Below are 18,985 nucleotides of genomic sequence, written 5' to 3' on the forward strand. Positions count from 1 at the left end.
AATATGCTGTCTAGGTTTGTCATAGCTTTTCTTCCAAGGAGCAAGCGTCTTTTAATTTCATGGCTGCAGTCACCATCTGCAGTGATTTGGGGGCCCCCCAAAATAAAGTCTGTCACTGTTTCCATTGTTTCCCTATCAATTTGCCATGAAGTGTTGCACACTTCAAATTGGTTAATTTTATGGTATGTGAATTATATCTCAATTTGAAAAAAAAAATCATAGTGAAGACCCAAGTTTGAAAAGAAGCATACCTGGTTGGTACTTCTAGCTCCTTTGTTCATATAGCAGGTATTTATTAGGAAAATCGCTGTGTCCCTAGGACACTACTGGTCATGACTTATAGATATCCAAGGTACTACTTGGGCTTTAAATGACTTATTAGCACAGAGGAGAGATGCTTTTTGGCATTCAGACAGTCCTGTGCCACTAGCCAGAGGGACTCTATACCTGAGAATACTGCAAACTTGGGGAAAGAAAGGAGAAAAAGTACTATAGCTATTTGAATGCAGTGGATAGAATTAGAAGTCTGATCAACTGACCAAAATACATATCAGATTTGAAGACCAATAAAGAAAGGAGCCAAATTCTGAGAGTGTAGGGTGCAGATTTCTCTAACTGTATCCCTCATCTAACTTGAAGAGAGTTTCCCACCAACTGAATGAGAGAAAAGTCAAGAATCCCGTGAATCAGAGCCCCTTGGATTTCATCCATCCTCAATGCTCTGGCAGTGATTAAGTCCAATGATGAAATGTGAAGAATGATGCATTGTGTATGTATCTGTTATTTTCATATTAATTATAAAAGGTGACTAAAAGAAAATGACTTCCCAATTCAGTGCAGTTTGGGGTTCGGTTATAAGCATGCTATTGCAATTAAAATCCACAGTGAAATACTCAGAGACTGCAGGAGAGAATGCGGTAGCATTCTCAGTTGACCTGAACTATCATCTACTGGCAGGTAATATAGCTATGATGAAATTCCCCAGCAACAAAAGGTGAAAACAAATTAATTAGAGGCACAGTCTCAGTTAGTACTAAGTGTATTACCAACATAGGAATAAAGAGGCAAAGGGAATATTTGAAGATATCATGCCTTCTAACAAATATGCCCTGTGATAATGTTCTAAACTTGTTTAACACTATAACATCATTTTCCTCATTTCTGGGTCAAAGCAAGGTGGATATTTTATGTTATTTAATTATGTGATAAATTCTCAATTTCTTTTGATGTAATTTAACTATGTAGTGAATAGATGGATGTAAATCTTCTAGAAAGTTTTATTAGATATTAAAATGTGCACATAATAAAATATATGCCATGTATCTTAGAATGTTATATCAAGTAATTATATTAAATCACTACAGTACTGAATCACAGTCTAGCAAAATTCATTAATGTCCCACCAGATATAAAAAAGTATAACAATGTTTTTCAAAAGGCAAAAAATTTAGCAGTGATGAAAGTGTTTAAGGAAAAAACCCTAGGGAATTCCCTGGCAGTCCAGTGGATAGAATTCCATGCTTCCACTGAAGGGGAAACAATTGGGGAACTAAGATCCTACATGCCGAATGCATGGCATGGCCAAAACAAACAAACAAACGTATTGATACTATGATATTTTGCCACAAAACAGCCAAAGCAATTTTTATCATTCTGACATCAAAATACTTCCAGTCAGGTTAGAGTCATACACCCTAGTGAAAGCAGTCAAGCAAATAGCCACTTTATCAAACCAGTTTCCACTGCTGGCTGATTATTCCTCATTCTTTAACCTGAATCCCCTGAAGAAAAAATGGAAAGTTAACCAAGCAGCAAGTGGTTGGTGAACACCTACCACATGGCTACTACCTAAGATATTGTAGGGAACATGGAAAAGCATGAGGCATCATTCCTAGGACCAGCCTTAAAATTCTAAAGTTTGGTTCAGGCCTTTATTAATTAATTAACATGAATCCACTTATCATGGAGACTACACCACTTGCTACACACCTCAACCACACAAAGCCATCAATAAATTTCTTCTCTCTCATTTTTAAGCATCCTCTTCTCCCTTAATGAACCCTTGCCTCTTCTTCATGAAGGGAAGTGAAACTCGCTTAGTCGTGTCTGACTCTATGTGACCCCATGGACTGCATAGTCAATGGAATTCTCCAGGCCAGAATACTGGAGTGGGTAGCCTTTCCCTTCTCCAAGGGATCTTCCCAACCCAGGGATCGAACCGAGGTGTCCCACATTGAAGGCAGATTCTTTACCAGCTGAGCCACAAGGGAACCCCTGGGGTTTTTTATGCCTCTTCTTCATATATTTCATCAAAACAGTGTAGGAGAATTGAATCTTGGTGGTGCAACCTCAGAGATCATGTACTTGGCCTCTCACCCAAAGTAGGAATCCATTTTATCTACACTGGTAATAGATGATCAAATGGTTAGCTACACGAACCTCTGAATTTAAAGAGTTCTCTTCCCCCTAAGCCACTTATCCATGGGTAAATGTTTTCTTTAGAAAGAATCTCCTGGGGAAAGGTCCAGGCCTACTCCCAGGAATTCCCATTCAGTCATTTGAAATCTGCTCTCTTGAAAGATAGGCCAGATGTACTACTGAATTCCCTTGATGGCCACTCAACTATTTTAAGCCAGCATTTCTCGTACCTCACAGTCTCTGCCACTCCAGACTGTAATGTGTGAAAGTCTCTCAGTTGTGTCTGACTCTTTGCGACCCCAGGGACTGTAGTCTGCCAGGCTCCTCTGTCCATGGACTTGTTCAGGCAAGAATACTGGAGTGGGTAGCCATTCCCTTCTCCAGAGGATCTTCCCAACCCAGGTATTGAACCCAGGCCTCCTGCATTGCAGGCAGATTGTTTACCTTCTGAGCCACCTGGGAAGTCTCACCACTCCAGACTAAACAGACTCAAATCCATTTGTGAAATTAATAGATTTATTAATGATGATATATCTAGAACTTTCTCTCCCCCATCCACACTGCTCCCTTCAGGGCTTGCTGGATGGGTCAATGTCTTCCAAAGGTGTGGCCTCCAGAACACAGTTTGATGCTCCAGGAGTGCCCTGACCTGCATGGAGTACATTGCATTACTATTTTTATCAGGTTGGATTCTAAAGTTCTTTTCATGCTGTCCAAGTTTCCGTTACCTGGTTTAGCACTTTTGTCAGACTTCATTTGAGCTTCGTGGACAATCTAAGAGCTCTACCTCTTCCTCAAATGGCTTCTCTATCCCAAATTAATTTTCAGTTCAGTTCAGTCGCTCAGTTGTGTCCGACTCTTTGTGACCCCATGAATTGCAGCACGCCAGGCCTCCTTAAATGCAGACTTCTCTCTAATTTTTTTATTCTTTTTGTCTTAGTCTCATTCTAAACTTTTGATCTAATTAAATTATTATAAGTTTAAATTATAGTTTAAAACACTAATTCTCTCTCCTATTATCTATTCTTTCTAGTTATTAGTACATGATATTCATCGTTTTTACATCCATTTGAATGTGTAACCATTTCTGCTACATGTTATATCTGGTAAATTTCCAAAAAAAAAGAAAAATGGCTCAGACGGTAAAGCGTCTGCCTGCAATGCGGGAGACCCAGGCTCGATTCCTGGGTCAGGAAGATCCCCTGGAGAAGGAAATGGCAATCCACTCTAGCACTCTTGCCTGGAAAATCCCATGGACGGAGGAGCCTGATAGACTACAGTCCATGGAGTCGCAAACAGCCGGACACAACTGAGCGACTTCACCTTCACTTTCACTTTCACTGAAATTGGTCATTTACCTAAACCTTTTGGAGTCATCCATGCGGAAAATATATTGAGGCTGATATACTACTGGGGCACCCCTGTAAATACAAGAACTATATATTACTGTGTTTACCTTTGAGTTTACTCTATCATAGGGCACATTCCTTTCTTAACTAAAATCCTATAATTAATAGTCAAAATGGTGATGATGGTGTAGTAGTAGTGGTAGTAATGATGATTATAATGATAGTAATGATGATGATGGTGATTGTGGTGATGGTGGTTGTATCTCTTTCTAGATGCCAGGTTCTGTCTTAAATGCTTGGCAATTATTATCTCATTTAATCATCACACCAATCTTGTAGGGTTAGGTGTTATATACTGACCCTCACCGGTTTGGGCATTCACAACTATTAGATTCTCTTTGGTAGATAAGTAAAACCACTGAAGAACTGTGAGATGGTAAAGGCTACCTACCCACTCCACCATATCACTATGTGTGTGTGTGTGTGCACGTGCTAAGTTGCTTCAGTCATGTCGGACTCTCTGCAACCCACTGGACTGCAGCCCTCCAGGCTCCTCTGTCTATGGGATTCTCCAGGCAAGAATACTGGAGTGAGTTGCCATGCCCTCCTCCAGGTGTGTAAGTACATGTTCATTTCAGTTCAGTCACTCAGTCATGTCCTACTCTTTGCAACCCCATGGACTGCAGCATGCCAGGCCTCCCAGTCCATCACCAGCTTAGAGTTTACTCAAACTCATGTCCATTGAGTCAGTGACGCCATCCAACCATCTCATCCTCTGTTGTCCCCTTCTTCTCCTGACTTCAATCTTCCCCAGCATCAGGGTCTTTTCCAGTGAGTCAGTTCTTCGCATCAGGTGGCCAAAGTATTGGAGTTTCAGCTTCAGCATCAGTCCTTCCAATGAATAATCAGGACTGATTTCCTTTACGGTTTGATCTCCTTGCAGTCCAAGGGACTCTCAAGAGTCTCCTCCAACACCACAGTTCAAAAGCATCAATTCTTTGGTGCTCAGCTTTCTTTATGATCCAACTCACATCCATACATGACTACTGGAAAAACCATAGCTTTGACTGGATGGACATTTGTTGGCAAAGTAATGTCTCTGCTTTTTAATATGCTATCTAGGTTGGTCATAAGCTTTCTTCCAAGGAGTAAGCATCTTTTACTTTCATGGCTGCAATCACCATCTGCAGTAATTTTAGAGCCCCCCAAAATAAAGTCTATCACTGTTTCTACTGTTTCCCCGTATATTTGCCATGAAGTGACAGGACTGGATGCCATGATCTTAGTTTTCTGAATGTTGAGTTCTAAGCCAACTTTTTCACTCTCCTCTTTTACTTTCATCAAGAGGCTCTTTAGTTCTTCACTTTCTGCCATAAGGGTGGTATCGTCTGCATATCTGAGGTTATTGATATTTCTCCCAGCAATCTTGATTCCAGCTTGTGCTTCATCTAACCCAGTGTTTCTCATTATGTACTCTGCATGTAAGTTAAATAACCAGGGTGACAATATACAGCCTTGATGTACCCCTTTCCCTATTTGGAACCAGTCTGTTGTTACGTGTCCAGTTCTAACTCTTGCTTCTTGACCTGCATACAGATTTCTCAATAGGCAGGTCAGGTGGTCTATTCCCATCTCTTTCAGAATTTTCTAGTTTGTTGTGATCCACACAGTCAAAGGCTTTGGCATAGTCAATAAAGCAGAAATAGATGTTTTTCTGGAACTCTCTGGCTTTTTCCATGATCCAGCAGATGTTGGCAGTTTGATCTCTGGTTCCTCTGCCTTTTCTAAAACCAGATTGAACATCTGGAAGTTCACGGTTCATGTATTGCTGAAGCCTAGCTTGGAGAATTTTGAGCATTACTTTACTAGCATGTGAGATGAGTGCAATTGTGCAGTAGTTTGAGCATTCTTTGGCATTGCCTTTCTTTGGGATTGGAATGAAAACTGACCTTTTCCAGTCCTGTGGCCACTGCTGAGTTTTCCAAATTTGCTGGCATATTGAGTGCAGCACTTTCACAGCATCATCTTTCAGGATTTGAAATAGCTCAACTGGAATTCCATCACCTCCACTAGCTTTGTTCGTAGTGATGCCTTCTAAGGCCCACTTGACTTCACATTCCAGGATGTCTGGCTCTAGGTGAGTGATCACACCATCATGATTATCTGGGTCATGAAGATCTTTTTTGTACAGTTCTTCTGTATATTCTTGCCACTTCTTCTTAATGTCTTCTGCTTCTGTGAGGTCCATACCATTTTTGTCCTTTATCAAGCCCATCTTTGCAAGAAATGTTCCCTTGGTATCTCTAATTTTCTTGAAGAGATCTCTAGTCTTTCACATTCTGTTGTTTTCCTCTATTTCTTTGCATTGATCACTGAGGAAGGCTTTCTTATGTCTCCTTGCTATTCTTTGGAACACTGCATTCAGATGCTTATATCTTTCCTTTTCTCCTTTGCTTTTCGCTTGTCTTCTTGTCACAGCTATTTGTAAGGCCTCCTCAGACAACCATTTTTCTTTTTTGCATTACTTTTCCATGGGGATGGTCTTGATCCCTGTTTCCTGTACAATGTCACAAACCTCCATCCATAGTTCATCAGGCACTCTATCAGATCTAGTCCCTTAAATCTATTTCTCATTTCCACTGTATAATCATAAGGGATTTGATTTAGGTCATACCTGAATGGTCTAGTGGTTTTCCCTACTTTCTTCAATTTCAGTCTGAATTTGGCAATAAGGAGTTCATGATCTGAGCCACAGTCAGCTCCCGGTCTTGTTTTTGCTGACTGTATAGAGCTTCTCCATATTTGGCTGCAAATAACATAGTCAATCTGATTTCAGTATTGACCATCTGGTGATGTCCATGTGTAGAGTCTTCTCTTGTGTTTTTGGAAGAGGGTGTTTGCTATGACCAGTGCTTTCTCTTGGCAAAACTCTATTAGCCTTTGCCCTGCTTCATTCTGTACTCCAAGGCCAAATTTGCCTGTTACTCCAGGTGTTTCTTGACTTCCTACTTTTGCATTCCCATCCCCTATAATGAAAAGGACATAGTTTTGGGGTATTAGTTCTAGAAGGTCTTGTAGGTCTTCATAGAACCGTTCAAGTTCAGCTTCTTCAGCATTATGAGTCAGGGCACAGAGTTGGATTACTGTGATATTGAATGGGTTGCCTTGGAAACAAACATAGATAATTCTGTTGTTTTTGCATCCAAGTACTGCAATTCAGACTCTTTAGTTGACCATGATGGCTACTCCATTTCTTCTAAGGGATTCTTGCCCACAGTAGCAGATATAATGGTCATCTGAGTTAAATTCACCCATTCCATTTCATTTTAGTTCACTGATTCCTAAAATGTTGGCGTTCACTCTTGCCATCTTGTATGTATATGTATGTGTGTGTGTGTGTGTGTGTGTGTGTGTGTGTGTATAACCATTTATTAGCCAGTTGGCATCACATATTGAACCTGTTTTGTTAGCTTGACAACAACAGTAAAAATGTTAGATGCCCTGTCCTTTCAGGTATTCTGAGCATCTCTTTGCATGAAAAGTATACCCGATGCAGTCACAAAAGATGATTGTCTTGTTAGAAATCCTAGACCCTTTATTGGTGAAGGTACACCACTGTATGGGCATACCTTCCCCAATGATGAGGTAAAGGAGACTGACCTAAAAGTAAGTAGAACAATTAGGGAAGAGGGAATCGAAACAAGGAGTGAGGGAATCAGGGTAAAATTCATTTGGGCCACGTGTCAGATATTCAAACTCATCCTAAACTTGATGTGATCAACTGTTGAGAAATAAGTGTGGCCCTTGGGACACCTGAGCCCAGGTTGACATACATGCCACCCATAATTTTTTTTTCAGTATAGTGGCAGTTTTACTGTTGCCTGAGACAGATTGCTTCTGGTCAAATGAGGATACTCCAGCAAATACATCAACACTGAAGACTTCTAAGCACTCATCAAGCTGGGTAAATTCCCTGAAAAGAAGGAGCTTAGTTTTCAGGGTGACTTGAAATTAGAACTTTGTTCCCCACTGTTTTTATCTTAAAATACTTTTGCCTGGGAGAAAGCTCTGTGTGAAATTAATACCTTCTCCAGCTCCACACCAGCATGCAAGTTAACCTAACTTGGATGGGGAAATTCTTTCTTGCTGTCTTTCCAAATGTCTTAAGAGAACCCCTTTGGAGGGGCGGGGCTTACCTTTGTGTATTGATCAGACTGAATATTTCAAGGAGCTCTGTCTACCCCGGAGGGCAGATTTTTGTTGAAACATGTGCAATAGTGCCAAGGATAGTGCATTTCACAACTGAAGCAGATGTGCATACTTATAACTTACCTTCAGTTTGGAAACGTGTTACTTAGTAAGGCTCTAATTTCTAATTAGCTACCCATGGATGGCTGTGGAACTGAATATGGTTGTACTCATTAATACACATTGAAGGCATTTTTCAGGTGGGTTAATATCTACATTATATGGACAAATTGTATGTATTCATACACATATACACAGTATATATACATCTGCCTGAGTAAACATATTTTGTATACTTAGTACAAAGTATACATATATCGATATTTGATATGCCAACTTGAAAGATCATTCTTGGGCATTTATTTTAAGAACTAAACTCAAGTCTGCTCTTACTTCACTTTGGATTCTCCATGGTGCTAGAATATTTTATCCTTTGGATGGTTAAGTGAGAAAGATTTAACAACAAAGCTGGAGTGTCATTTATGGCTCTGTATTGGAGAATTAAAGGAGTTGATTCAGGTTGCTGAAATCTCTCTTCTGGCCCTCTCCCTGGAAGACAAGTCACCACAGTGAGCTTGATCCCTGTCTTTGCCCTTGCCTTTTGCTTAATGACTGAGTATGTGACATAAGATAGCACATCTGGAAGACCCTCTGCTCTTTCATACACTACCCTGATCTTCGATGGTTCCTATGCTGTCTTTAAGTAAATAATAAAGGCCTTGGCTTCTTTTGCTAGATCAACTGAGGGTATACTGGATATACGTGCTTCTGTAGATCCATTGCTTCATTTGGACTGGTTAACAGTGTGTGTTTTTAAGGTGCCTAGGCTGGGAATATCCTTCATTTCCTAGTGTAATTATCCAACATCTCCTCTGTTGCCTTATTAGCTGTGTGTGAGGGGGGGGGGCACTATTTGAAATTGTTTTATCAGGTTGTACCTAATTCTTCCTGCCATTGATGAGAGCAGTACTTTTGCACACGTTTCACTAATATAAGAGGACTATTATGTAATAGTGAGTTTCTCTGTTGATTCGAACATGATGTTACTTAGGTCCCAAGTCTAAACTTGATTCTGGAGTAGCAAATGGCAACCCACTCCAGTATTCTTGCCTGGAAAATTCCATGGACAACAGAGTCTGGTGGACTACAGTCCATGGGGTTTGCAAAGAGTCAGACACGACTGAGAGCACACGCATGCACACACTAATCTTGATTATGATTCTTTCACTTCCTGTCCCATACTTTGCCTCGTTGTCCCACAGTTGTCTTTTGGACTTGGGAGAGTCAGTTAAGAATGAGGATTAACAAGAGCAAATCAATCCCCACAATCAAGTACAAGCAAGAGAACACCATTTAGAGTACAGAGCTCAGGCCTGGATTATGGTTCATCTTTTCCTCAAGAGAAGACAGACATTTCTGTATAGATGGAAACGTATTTGCATGGAGCATTGTATAGTGCAGTGTGTATGTGTGCATGTATGTGAGGTGTCTATATGCATGTACATGTGTGCATCACGGGAGGAGTAGATCTGTTGTCACATTAATGATGATAGCAAAAATACCCACTGGTTACCACGGAGCAGGTCATGTGCCGACTGTTGGTCCTGCCGTATGTTTATTTGTGCAAGGGTTTACTATAATACTCACCCAGGCATTTCCAGAAGGAAAGGGTGAGGATTGATTTGTCAATGCCTAAGGGTCTCCCAACATGTGGTCTACTACAACTGTGTTTGTCAGTGAGTTGTTTGGGCCTCACAGGAATTTTCCCACAGAAAGGATGTTCTAACTGGCAGGCTCCCAGGACCGCCTACAAATCCATTTAACCATAACAGAGCTGACGAGCACTGTCAGGACTGGAGTTGGCTTCCAAATGGGAAGTCAGCCTGGTATTAATAGCACAGTTCCAGCTGCACTTTGGGTCCAGCGGACTTCTGATGGACCGGCCTGGGAACCCAGGCACTCTTTGTAACATTTATAGGAAATGGATTCCTTGGTGAGCATGGTGGGAAGGGAGTACTGTGGTGGCTTGAGAATCATGGCTACCCATTTCCCCCTTCTCTGATCACTGCCATCGTCGGTATCCAGCAGGAAGAGACTAAGGTGAATCCTAGGGAAATTCTTCTCCCAACTTCAAGTCTGGGGAAAGCCTGCCCTGGTCCTGGTCCGCTCGCTTGGGTTGACTGTTCCCATGTACAGGATATTTGTAAGTTGGGCATTCCTAGGCCACTTATATTTAATTGTGTGATGCAGATGTTTATTTTAACATAGTAGCTATTTATCCATGTAAATTTTACATTAAAATTACAGGCTTATTTTTATTTTAAACATGTATTATTCATTTTGACTGATTTCAGCCCTGATGATGTTTTTGTGCTTCTTTAATGGGTTAAAGGCATTATATTTATGCAAATTGAAAGGGTGTGTGCTGTTGCAGTACAACACTCCGTTTTCTGGTTGTAGGAGGAAATAAGAGAAGTGGGTGGTACCGTGGTGTGTGTGTGTGTGTGTGTGAGCATAATTTGAATTTGATCCAAAGTTGTGTACTTTGAATACGACCCAAAGGTGTGTTGTTCAAACCAAGATATGCTTTAAGATATTAAAAATTGTGTTTGTACTCAAGAGAGCACTTTCTCAGTAGTGTATTTGGAAATATTTCAGGCCATTTTTTCTGCAGAAGTTACAGACCTAAAAGATTTTTTTCCCCTGGAAGCTCTTTGAATATATAAATTTTTAAAAGGATTTTTAAAGGCTAGATGGCAGCAAGGAAATTGTTTTCTGTTCATCTTAAGTAAATATGTCTGTGTTATAAGTGCTGCGTCAGAGTTATCTTATGGGCTGCATATGACTCAAAGGGAAAATAATTTGTTTAGTAACTTGATTTTCTTCCTTTTTTTATGATTCACAAGTTGTCAAGCTCATCCTGTTTGGGACACTATAAATGTAGTAGTAGTATTAGTCGCTCAGTCATGTCTGACTCTGTAGCCTGTGGGAACTTGTAAATGAATAACAAATTTAAATATAAATCAACTGAAATGTATATGAAATCCTACTGGATTCTTAGGAGGCCTCTCAGTATTTATGAACCACACTTCTCTTTTCTAGGATTCTGTTTTGGGACACAGTCATAAATGCAAAAGGAAGTTTTCAGCACCTAATGACATTTATACTTATAATATTGGGCCCTTCAGCCCAAGCATTGAAAAACTATCTGCAGTTGGAATTGCTGAGACATGGAAAACTTTTCTTCCAGAAGGATTTTTTTTAAATAAAAATTATACTTTAAGATTATGAGTATAGAATTATAACACAGACAATTCATCATACTTAATAAGCCTCTCTAGATCAATCTAGATTATCTCTAAAAGGTCTATTTCACCCAGTCCCATAATTACATACTTGGGGAAGTAAAATGAAGTGTATCGGGTTTTCAAAGTGGCAGATCTATTTGGAATCCTTCTAACCCAGTCGCTTATTGTGTAGGAAAGGGAACTGGAGACCAGAGGGATTAAGGGGCTTGAGTAAGGCGGCTGTAGTGAGGACAGGGCTAGGAGGGCCATGAGCAACAGTGAGAATGGCTGTCACCTGTTAAAGGGCTTCAGTTTCCTGGGTTTACTTCCATCTTTTCGTTTAATTCTCACAACAGTTTTGCAAGGCATGGATCATATTCCAGTTTTTAAAATGATAAAACTGAAACATAGGAGGTTCTCTAACTGCTCAAAGTCAATAGGCTTTAGGAGGCAGAGCAGAAATTCAAACGCACACCCCCTGATTTGAGAGTCTGGTGTCTCCTGCCTTGAGCTGTTTTCACTGTACCAGGGTGGCTCCCTGGCTTCAGTATATAGCCCAAAATCCAAGCAGCATTCCATTTTTCTACATGTTTACAGGCATCACTCATCTTTTGAGCTTCACTTTATCACGCTTCATAGATAATGCTTTTTTCACAGATTGAGGGTTGCGGCAACCCTGTGACAAGCAGATTTATCTGCACCATTTCTTTTTTCAACATTATTTGTTTACTTTGTGTCCCTGTGTCACAGTTAGGTAATTCTCACAATAATTCCAACGTTTTCGTTATTTTCATATTTGTGATGGTGGTCTGTGATCAGTGACCTTTGATGTTACTATTAATACTATAACCTGCTGAAGGCTCGGGTGATGGTTAGTATTTTTTAGCAATATTTTAAAATAAATTTTAAAATATTTTAAATTTTTTAAATGTAATGTTATTGCATACTTAATGTTGTTGTTCAGTTGCTCAGTTGTGTCCAACTCTTTGTGACCCCATGGACTGCAGCATTCCAGGCTTCCCTATCCTTCACCATCTCCTGGAGTTTGCTCAAACTCATGTCCATTGAGTTGATAATGTCATCTAACCATCTCATCCTCTGTTGCTCCCTTCTCTTCGTACCCTCATTCTTTCCCAATATCAGGGTCTTTTCCAATGAGTCAGTTCTTCGTATCAGGTGGCCAAAGTATTGGAGCTATTTGCCAGGGGATATCCAATAAATAGACAGCAGAAAATAAAGTAAGTGAGATGGTGGTAAGCGTCTAAGAAAGAAAAGACATAAAGGGAAAAAGTCAAGGAAAGGAGACACTAGAAAGATGGGATGGGAATTATTAAAAAAGGACTTTGCTGTGAGTATGTATTTGGGAAGTGTTTGTTATTGCATTATTGGTTCAGTGAAAGAGGCTGGCAGGTGTCTATTTTTTCAGCAGCTTCCTTTCCAAAACCATAATATTCCATTCTCTACCAGTGGTAAAAGGCTTATTCTAACTCCATCTCCATCTTCATGATACATCTTCTGCCCCTTGTGGGAACCATTGTTATCCCCATAGTATCAAAAAAAAGAAAACAGGGGTCAAATGAGTTACCCATAAATGGAGAACAAGACAAGCATAGTGCCTGGGCTACTCTTTCCAAATATCTAATTTACAGGGAAGGAGAATCTCAGAAATGCTAAAATGACTAGCCCAGAATTACATGGCAAAGTGCTCATTATTTTATTTATCCAGCAAGATATGGATGGAGTTTCTACAGTGGGCCAGGCTGCTGAGATGGATCCAGAAAGTGGTATTCCCAGGAGATGTTCTCTGACCTAGGCGCACATGCAGGGACCTCTGTACCCTACCCAGTGCTCATTTATGCATACCATGATGGACAGTCTTCTCTCTTTTCCAGACTCTGAGAAGAATGGTGTTCCCACTTATATTTCCCACTCTGCATTTCTAGTGTGTTATGGATTAAATGAGACCATATCAGCTGGCCTGGGGACCAGAACAACTATGTATACCATTGTTTCCATGGGCAAATGCATTTAGACTTTCACACATCCAGCCATCTTTACAAACTTTCAGACTGGGGAGTGTCTGGGTTGGAGAATACAAGCAGAGATTGTTTAGCGTCCATCAAGGCACTCTGGCTGCCCAACCTCCCAGATATTGACATTGCCTGGAGTAAACAATATCCTCTTCAGTCCTAATGATAGCATTAAATGAGATACAAATGAGCAATAATAGCTTCCTCAAAATTTTACGGAAAAGATTTTATTTTCTTTACTTGGAAGGCAAAGTGATGGTCACACGTATTTACCTTTAGGGAAAAGGTCTTCAAATGGTAATCTGTGGATTGTGTCTATGAGCCATTCTATAGTTTGTCATAGTTCTCTAGAGCCGTGGGCATCTACAAGGAGATTGTAGCTCATTTAATCTGTGTTTATTCCATTATCTATGTATGAGACTATCTATGTAGTGCCACAAGTGTGTCTTGAATGGAACAGAATGGAAAGAAATGTTCTCTTGGCCATCGCATACTAGCAAGTGTCGTTTTCCCATCTTTCTTCCATAATGCGAATGCCATGGGCATTTCAGTTCCTGTTCTACATGCCTGTCATCATCTGCTTGATTAGAATGATACTGCTGTAGATAATAAGTACTTTGAATTTATATAAGCTTCTTAAGGAATGATGAACTTAGATTGAACTGCAGTGAATGCTTCAGTAAAATTCAAAGGAATTATGATTATGGTTGCCTTGGCAACCATAGTTCTGTATTCTCTTTGTTGTATTACTTACCATTTTCCTATATTGAGGTCATTTTGAGGAGATCATTAAGGTCTCATTTTCAGTTTATGAGGCTTCTGGGAATGATACAATTTTATGTAGCTACAAATGTATCTCCTTTTCTTAAAATTTCCCCAAACACTGGAAAGTCTGGACATGTGAAATGAACTAAAAATAAGCTATTACTTATATTGACACATACATGTCATCTTTACTGTCTATTAAGGTAATTATTTATAAGGACTGAAAGACATTGTTACTGTACATTTCTCCTTAGCATGCAAATATGACTTTTCATTTCTTTCAAAAGTGAAGAATTCTTTGTCAATAAATTTCCATAACTGTTTTTACCTATAATGCAGTTATTAAACTGAAAATAACTAAACAAGAAAAATAATTTTACTTTAGGAAAGGGCCAGTTTGAGACACAGTCAAACAGTGATATTTTAACAACATATTAAATAATTAATCATCAACACATCCACTGTTAAGTTTTTTGGTAACCACATTAGTTTTTTTAAAGTGAAAATGTGGTAATTAACACTGTAATCTTTATAATTGGTTTATTGGTATTAAAAGGAAAATATAGTATAAATTGTATATTACCACATGACTACAATATAAAAATCATTGTAAAACATTTTATTTTGTCCAATTACTTATTATTTCAATCTAAAGGAAAATTATATATGTTAACATTCTAGGACAGGAGTTAGGAAAGTTTTTTGTAAAGGGTGAGGTGGTAAATATTTTAGGTTTTGGGGCCACACAGATTTTTATTGCAACTACTCAACTCTGTAACTGAAAGCATCCAGAGACACCAAGCTGTATTAAATTAATACCGTGTTTATAGAAACAGATGGCAAACTGGATTTGGTCCTCAGGCTGAAGTTTGCCAGGGCTTCCCTAGTGGATCAATGGTAAAGAACCTGCCTGCAAAGTAGGAGATGCGGGTTCGAATCTCTGGGTTGGGAAGATCCCCTGGAAAGGGAATGGCAATCCACTCCAGTATTCTTGGCTGGAGATCCATGGGCAGAGGAGCCTGGCAGGCTACAGTCCACGGGGTTGCAAAGAGTCGGATGCGACTGAAGTGACTGAGCACGCATGCACAGGAGGGTAGAAGCAGACATTTCATGATAGGTTGCTTAGTTTAAAAGCTAGTAGAACATTTGACAAAAATAAACTAATAACATTTCCTTATATGTTGGGCAAGTTCAAAACTGAACTTCAGTGTCAAAGGCCTGACATCCCCTACCTGAATATGCCAACAATGTAAACTGAGTCAGTGAGATGAAGCCCCTTTGCCTATAGCTGGTTTCTCCATCCTTGTGGAGTTTCCTTGGTCACCTGACACCAAGTGAAACATATATTTTCATCTTTATTTTCCTTTAGAGTATTCTCTGGTGCTTTGTTCAAACTAATCTTATCATCCTCTTTTAGGTTTAGGGCTTCCCTGGTGGCTCAGCTGGTAAAAATTCGCCTGCAATGCAGGGGACCTGGGTTTGATCCCTGGGTTGGGAAGATCCCTTGGAGAAGGGAAAGGCTACCCACTCCAGTATTCTGGCCTGGAGAATTACTTGGATTGTATAGTCCATGGGGTCACAAAGAGTCAGACAGGACTGAGCGACTTTCACTTTAGGTTTAGTCAAATATTTCAAACATAAAGAAAAGTACAGAAAAAAAAACACAAATATTTGACCCTCAGTTTTAATAAATTTTAATATTTAATATTGTTTAAGATATTTTAATCTTTTTTTAAAAATAAATAATACATATGAACACAGCTGAAGCCTATAACAGACTTTTAATGTGTATGATTTTTCCACATTCTAACAATTTTTAAAGAGGCAATTTATTTTTAGATGGATCTGCATTTTTCCTACCTATTAAAGTGAATTTCTTGAGAGCCAAAAGGATGGAAAGATTAGCGAATTGATTTTAGATGTGCAAATTATCATTGGTACACAGTAGACCAATTTGACCTGATTTGATACATTTTTCTGTCCATCCAGGACTAAATTAATGCTGTAAGTTTACTTCCAAGAGAGACTTTGCAAATTCCCTATATCTCTTCCATGTGGTAAATGAGATGTGTGATTAAGAGACAGTGAGTATAAATCATCCTAATTCATAATCAAGGACTGAAGACAGCTTTTCATTTCTATAGTGACTTATTCAAATGCATTATTTTTCTCTGCTGCCCTTAACACAGTTAATGCTTTGTGGAACAAACGCTTTCACAAACATTCTGTCATTCAATCTTTGGAATGTCCCATGTGGGGGTTAGAACAGATAGTATTGCAATCGTCTCCTAGGTGAGGAAATTAAGGCACAGTGATGTCAGTGCAGTGCTTATAAGTCTTGGCTGAACCTTAGTTCCACTGGGTGAGCTTTGATAAAGGATCCCTGAGCCTACCCACAGAGATTTGATACAACCAGGCTGGAATGGACCGAAAGTGTTAGTATAGTTCATTGATTCTTCTGTGCAGCCAAGGTTGAGAATTTCTGCTGGACTAGGGAACTGATCAAAGTTGTTCAACCCTGTGGTTCTCGAATGGGGGCTATTTATCCACCCCCCCGCCCCCGCCAGGGGAACATTTGACAATAAGACAGTTGATTGACACATGTTGGTTGAGGACACTACCAGCTTATAGTGAGTGAACATCCTACAGCCTCGCCTCTCAACATGAAACTCTCCAGCCCCAGGACTTCCCTGGAGGTCCAGCGGTTAAGACTCCGCACTTCCACTGAAGGGGACATGAGTTTGATCCCTGGTGGGAGAACTAAGATCCCACATGCTGTGCAGTATGGCCAAAAATAAAAGAATGAGAAAAAAAGAAAAAAACAAAAAAATCTCTATCCAGCCCCAAATGCCACTATGTCAATTGAGCTGAGGTTCAGAAACTCCTACTTAACCTCTAAGTGTTGGACTGAAGTCCCTAACTCTAAGCCATTGTTATTTCTTCAGTCCCAAATTGCTAAATTATTCAAATTAGTCATCCTCTTATTATTTCTCTAATAATGCATTTTTAAAGTGACTTTAAACTTTTTCAGGAACCAGGTGGTCTCATGTCTTAACCACACTAGGATAGGCAGAAATCCTACTTTTCTCAGAATACCAAAAGTAACACAAAAACAAGCAAATAGCCACAAAGGATACAACATCAAAAAGAAAAGAACTATTTCTCAACTAAGTATATGTATGATCCCAAATAAAAAATGTGAATTATGTAAAGCAGTAGCTCTCAAAATTGAGCATGCATTGAAATTCCCTGGAGGGTTATTAAAATACAGACTGCTGGGCCCCACCCTCAGAGTGTCTGATTCCCTAGGTCTGGTGTGGTGTTCAAGCACTTGAATTTCTAAATTTCTAACAAGAGCTTCCAGCTGAGACAGACTCTTCTGGACCTGGTAACACACTGAGAATTACAGATGTAAAATGTGTAATAGCTTCTCAAATGCATAATCCCAGGACTATCTATTAAAGCATCAAGTTAATATTCCTAAAAATGCAAGCACTATTTCATCATAGTATACACATGATTTTAGAATATAATCCATCAATAAGTACAAGAACCTTCCAGTTCCATGATTACAGTCAGGACAGACCTATGAAATCAAACCATTTGCTCCCACTTCTAAGAGCAACAGGAGCTAGCTTCAGTAAGCTTCCTGTCCAAAACAAGTCCAATGTTAAGAATGTACAGCTGTCCACCTTATCAGAAATAAAAAAGTGACAATACCCTGAGACATTTTAAAATGCATCTAAGGTACACGATGCACATTCTTCAAATTATAAGGAGATGCCTAAAGCAAAAATGACTTGAACAGAATTTTCCTACTTTTGGATACATTAACACATGATTGTAGGAGGGTGGATGGATATCTAAAATTTCAGGGAAATTTATTGCCTGTATTAAATAACAAATCCTAATTCCTTAACGAATTGGAATACTGACATAGGTGGCTAAATAATCATAGAATTAAACATGGAATCTGAAACCTATTTCAGAAACAAGTCAATTACTTTTCCAGTTCATCAGCCCATGACACTCTAAAGATAGCAGCGATAAAGGTGGTGTGGTTTGTGATTTTCATAAACTAGCCTTAAGTTAGATATTACAGCATATTTTGTAGGTGAAAAACCTAAACCCTGAAGAAGCAAAGTACATGTCCCTTATTTTCCACAGCAAGAGCTCATAGAAACTAGAATATGCTCTTATCTCTGCCTCTTAGATGTTTTCTGAATCTCTTGATAGTGAAGATTTGATCTCTTTCTAGAACCTGGCACACTTCCTAGTACATACCAAGGGGTAATTAGGCTTCTACTGAATTTACTTAAGTGAGTTTGTGAGAAGTTCATGCATTTCTGTATTTCATGAATTTTATATTGCATAGTTCAGTCCCATTTAAATTCAGGATCCTTACCCCCAAAATCCCAAATAAGATCCAGTCTATACTGTCCAAAGTACAAACTTTAATTATGAGCTAGGGATTAAGAAAAGTAAAGGGAAACTATGGGAGAATTTTCCAACAAGTAAGCACTTCTGTTGTACCGGCATTGATGATATATATGGCAGTCAACAATGTAAGACTTCCAAAGGGTAACTAAATAGCCCTGTACTGTAAAGTATAAAATTTACACATCTAAGGGAACAAATAAAATCCAAGAATTGAAAAAAATATACCTAATAGCATCGTTCTGCTCCAGTGTTTAAGAGCAAACCGAGAAGTTGCTATGGCATTGACTTATGCGAGCATAGCAACAGAGCGAACTCAGTGATTCAGCTTGATAAAAGAGGAAATTATCTCACCATTTCCCTTTCCCTAAATCAGTCAGATATCCAAATATTTCATGTTGAAATGGTATATCCATCAACATGTTCTAATGGATAAAAGTCAATAGTGGGG

The 18,985-nt window shown here is 39.3% G+C and overlaps 1 protein-coding gene across 6 annotated transcripts in view; it reads left to right on the plus strand.

Moving 5' to 3' along the window:
- Window positions 1–18,985, plus strand: part of ARHGAP6 (Rho GTPase activating protein 6) — a 543,203-nt gene that overhangs the window by 334,105 nt on the left and 190,113 nt on the right. The window contains exon 1 of one of the 6 annotated variants that reach the window (XM_070784357.1): window positions 5,954–10,115. The exons of 4 other annotated variants lie outside the window; for them this stretch is intronic. Coding sequence is in view for 1 of the 2 variants with exons in the window: in XM_070784355.1 (XP_070640456.1) it covers window positions 10,204–10,218 (15 nt within the window). In the remaining variant the exon portion in view is untranslated. Of the gene's footprint in view, window positions 1–5,953; window positions 10,116–10,196; window positions 10,219–18,985 lie in introns of those variants that run through there. One more of the 6 variants, XM_070784355.1, reaches the window with a different exon arrangement.

Source organism: Bos indicus, chromosome X (assembly GCF_029378745.1).
Source record: "Bos indicus isolate NIAB-ARS_2022 breed Sahiwal x Tharparkar chromosome X, NIAB-ARS_B.indTharparkar_mat_pri_1.0, whole genome shotgun sequence".
NCBI lineage: Eukaryota > Metazoa > Chordata > Mammalia > Artiodactyla > Bovidae > Bos > Bos indicus.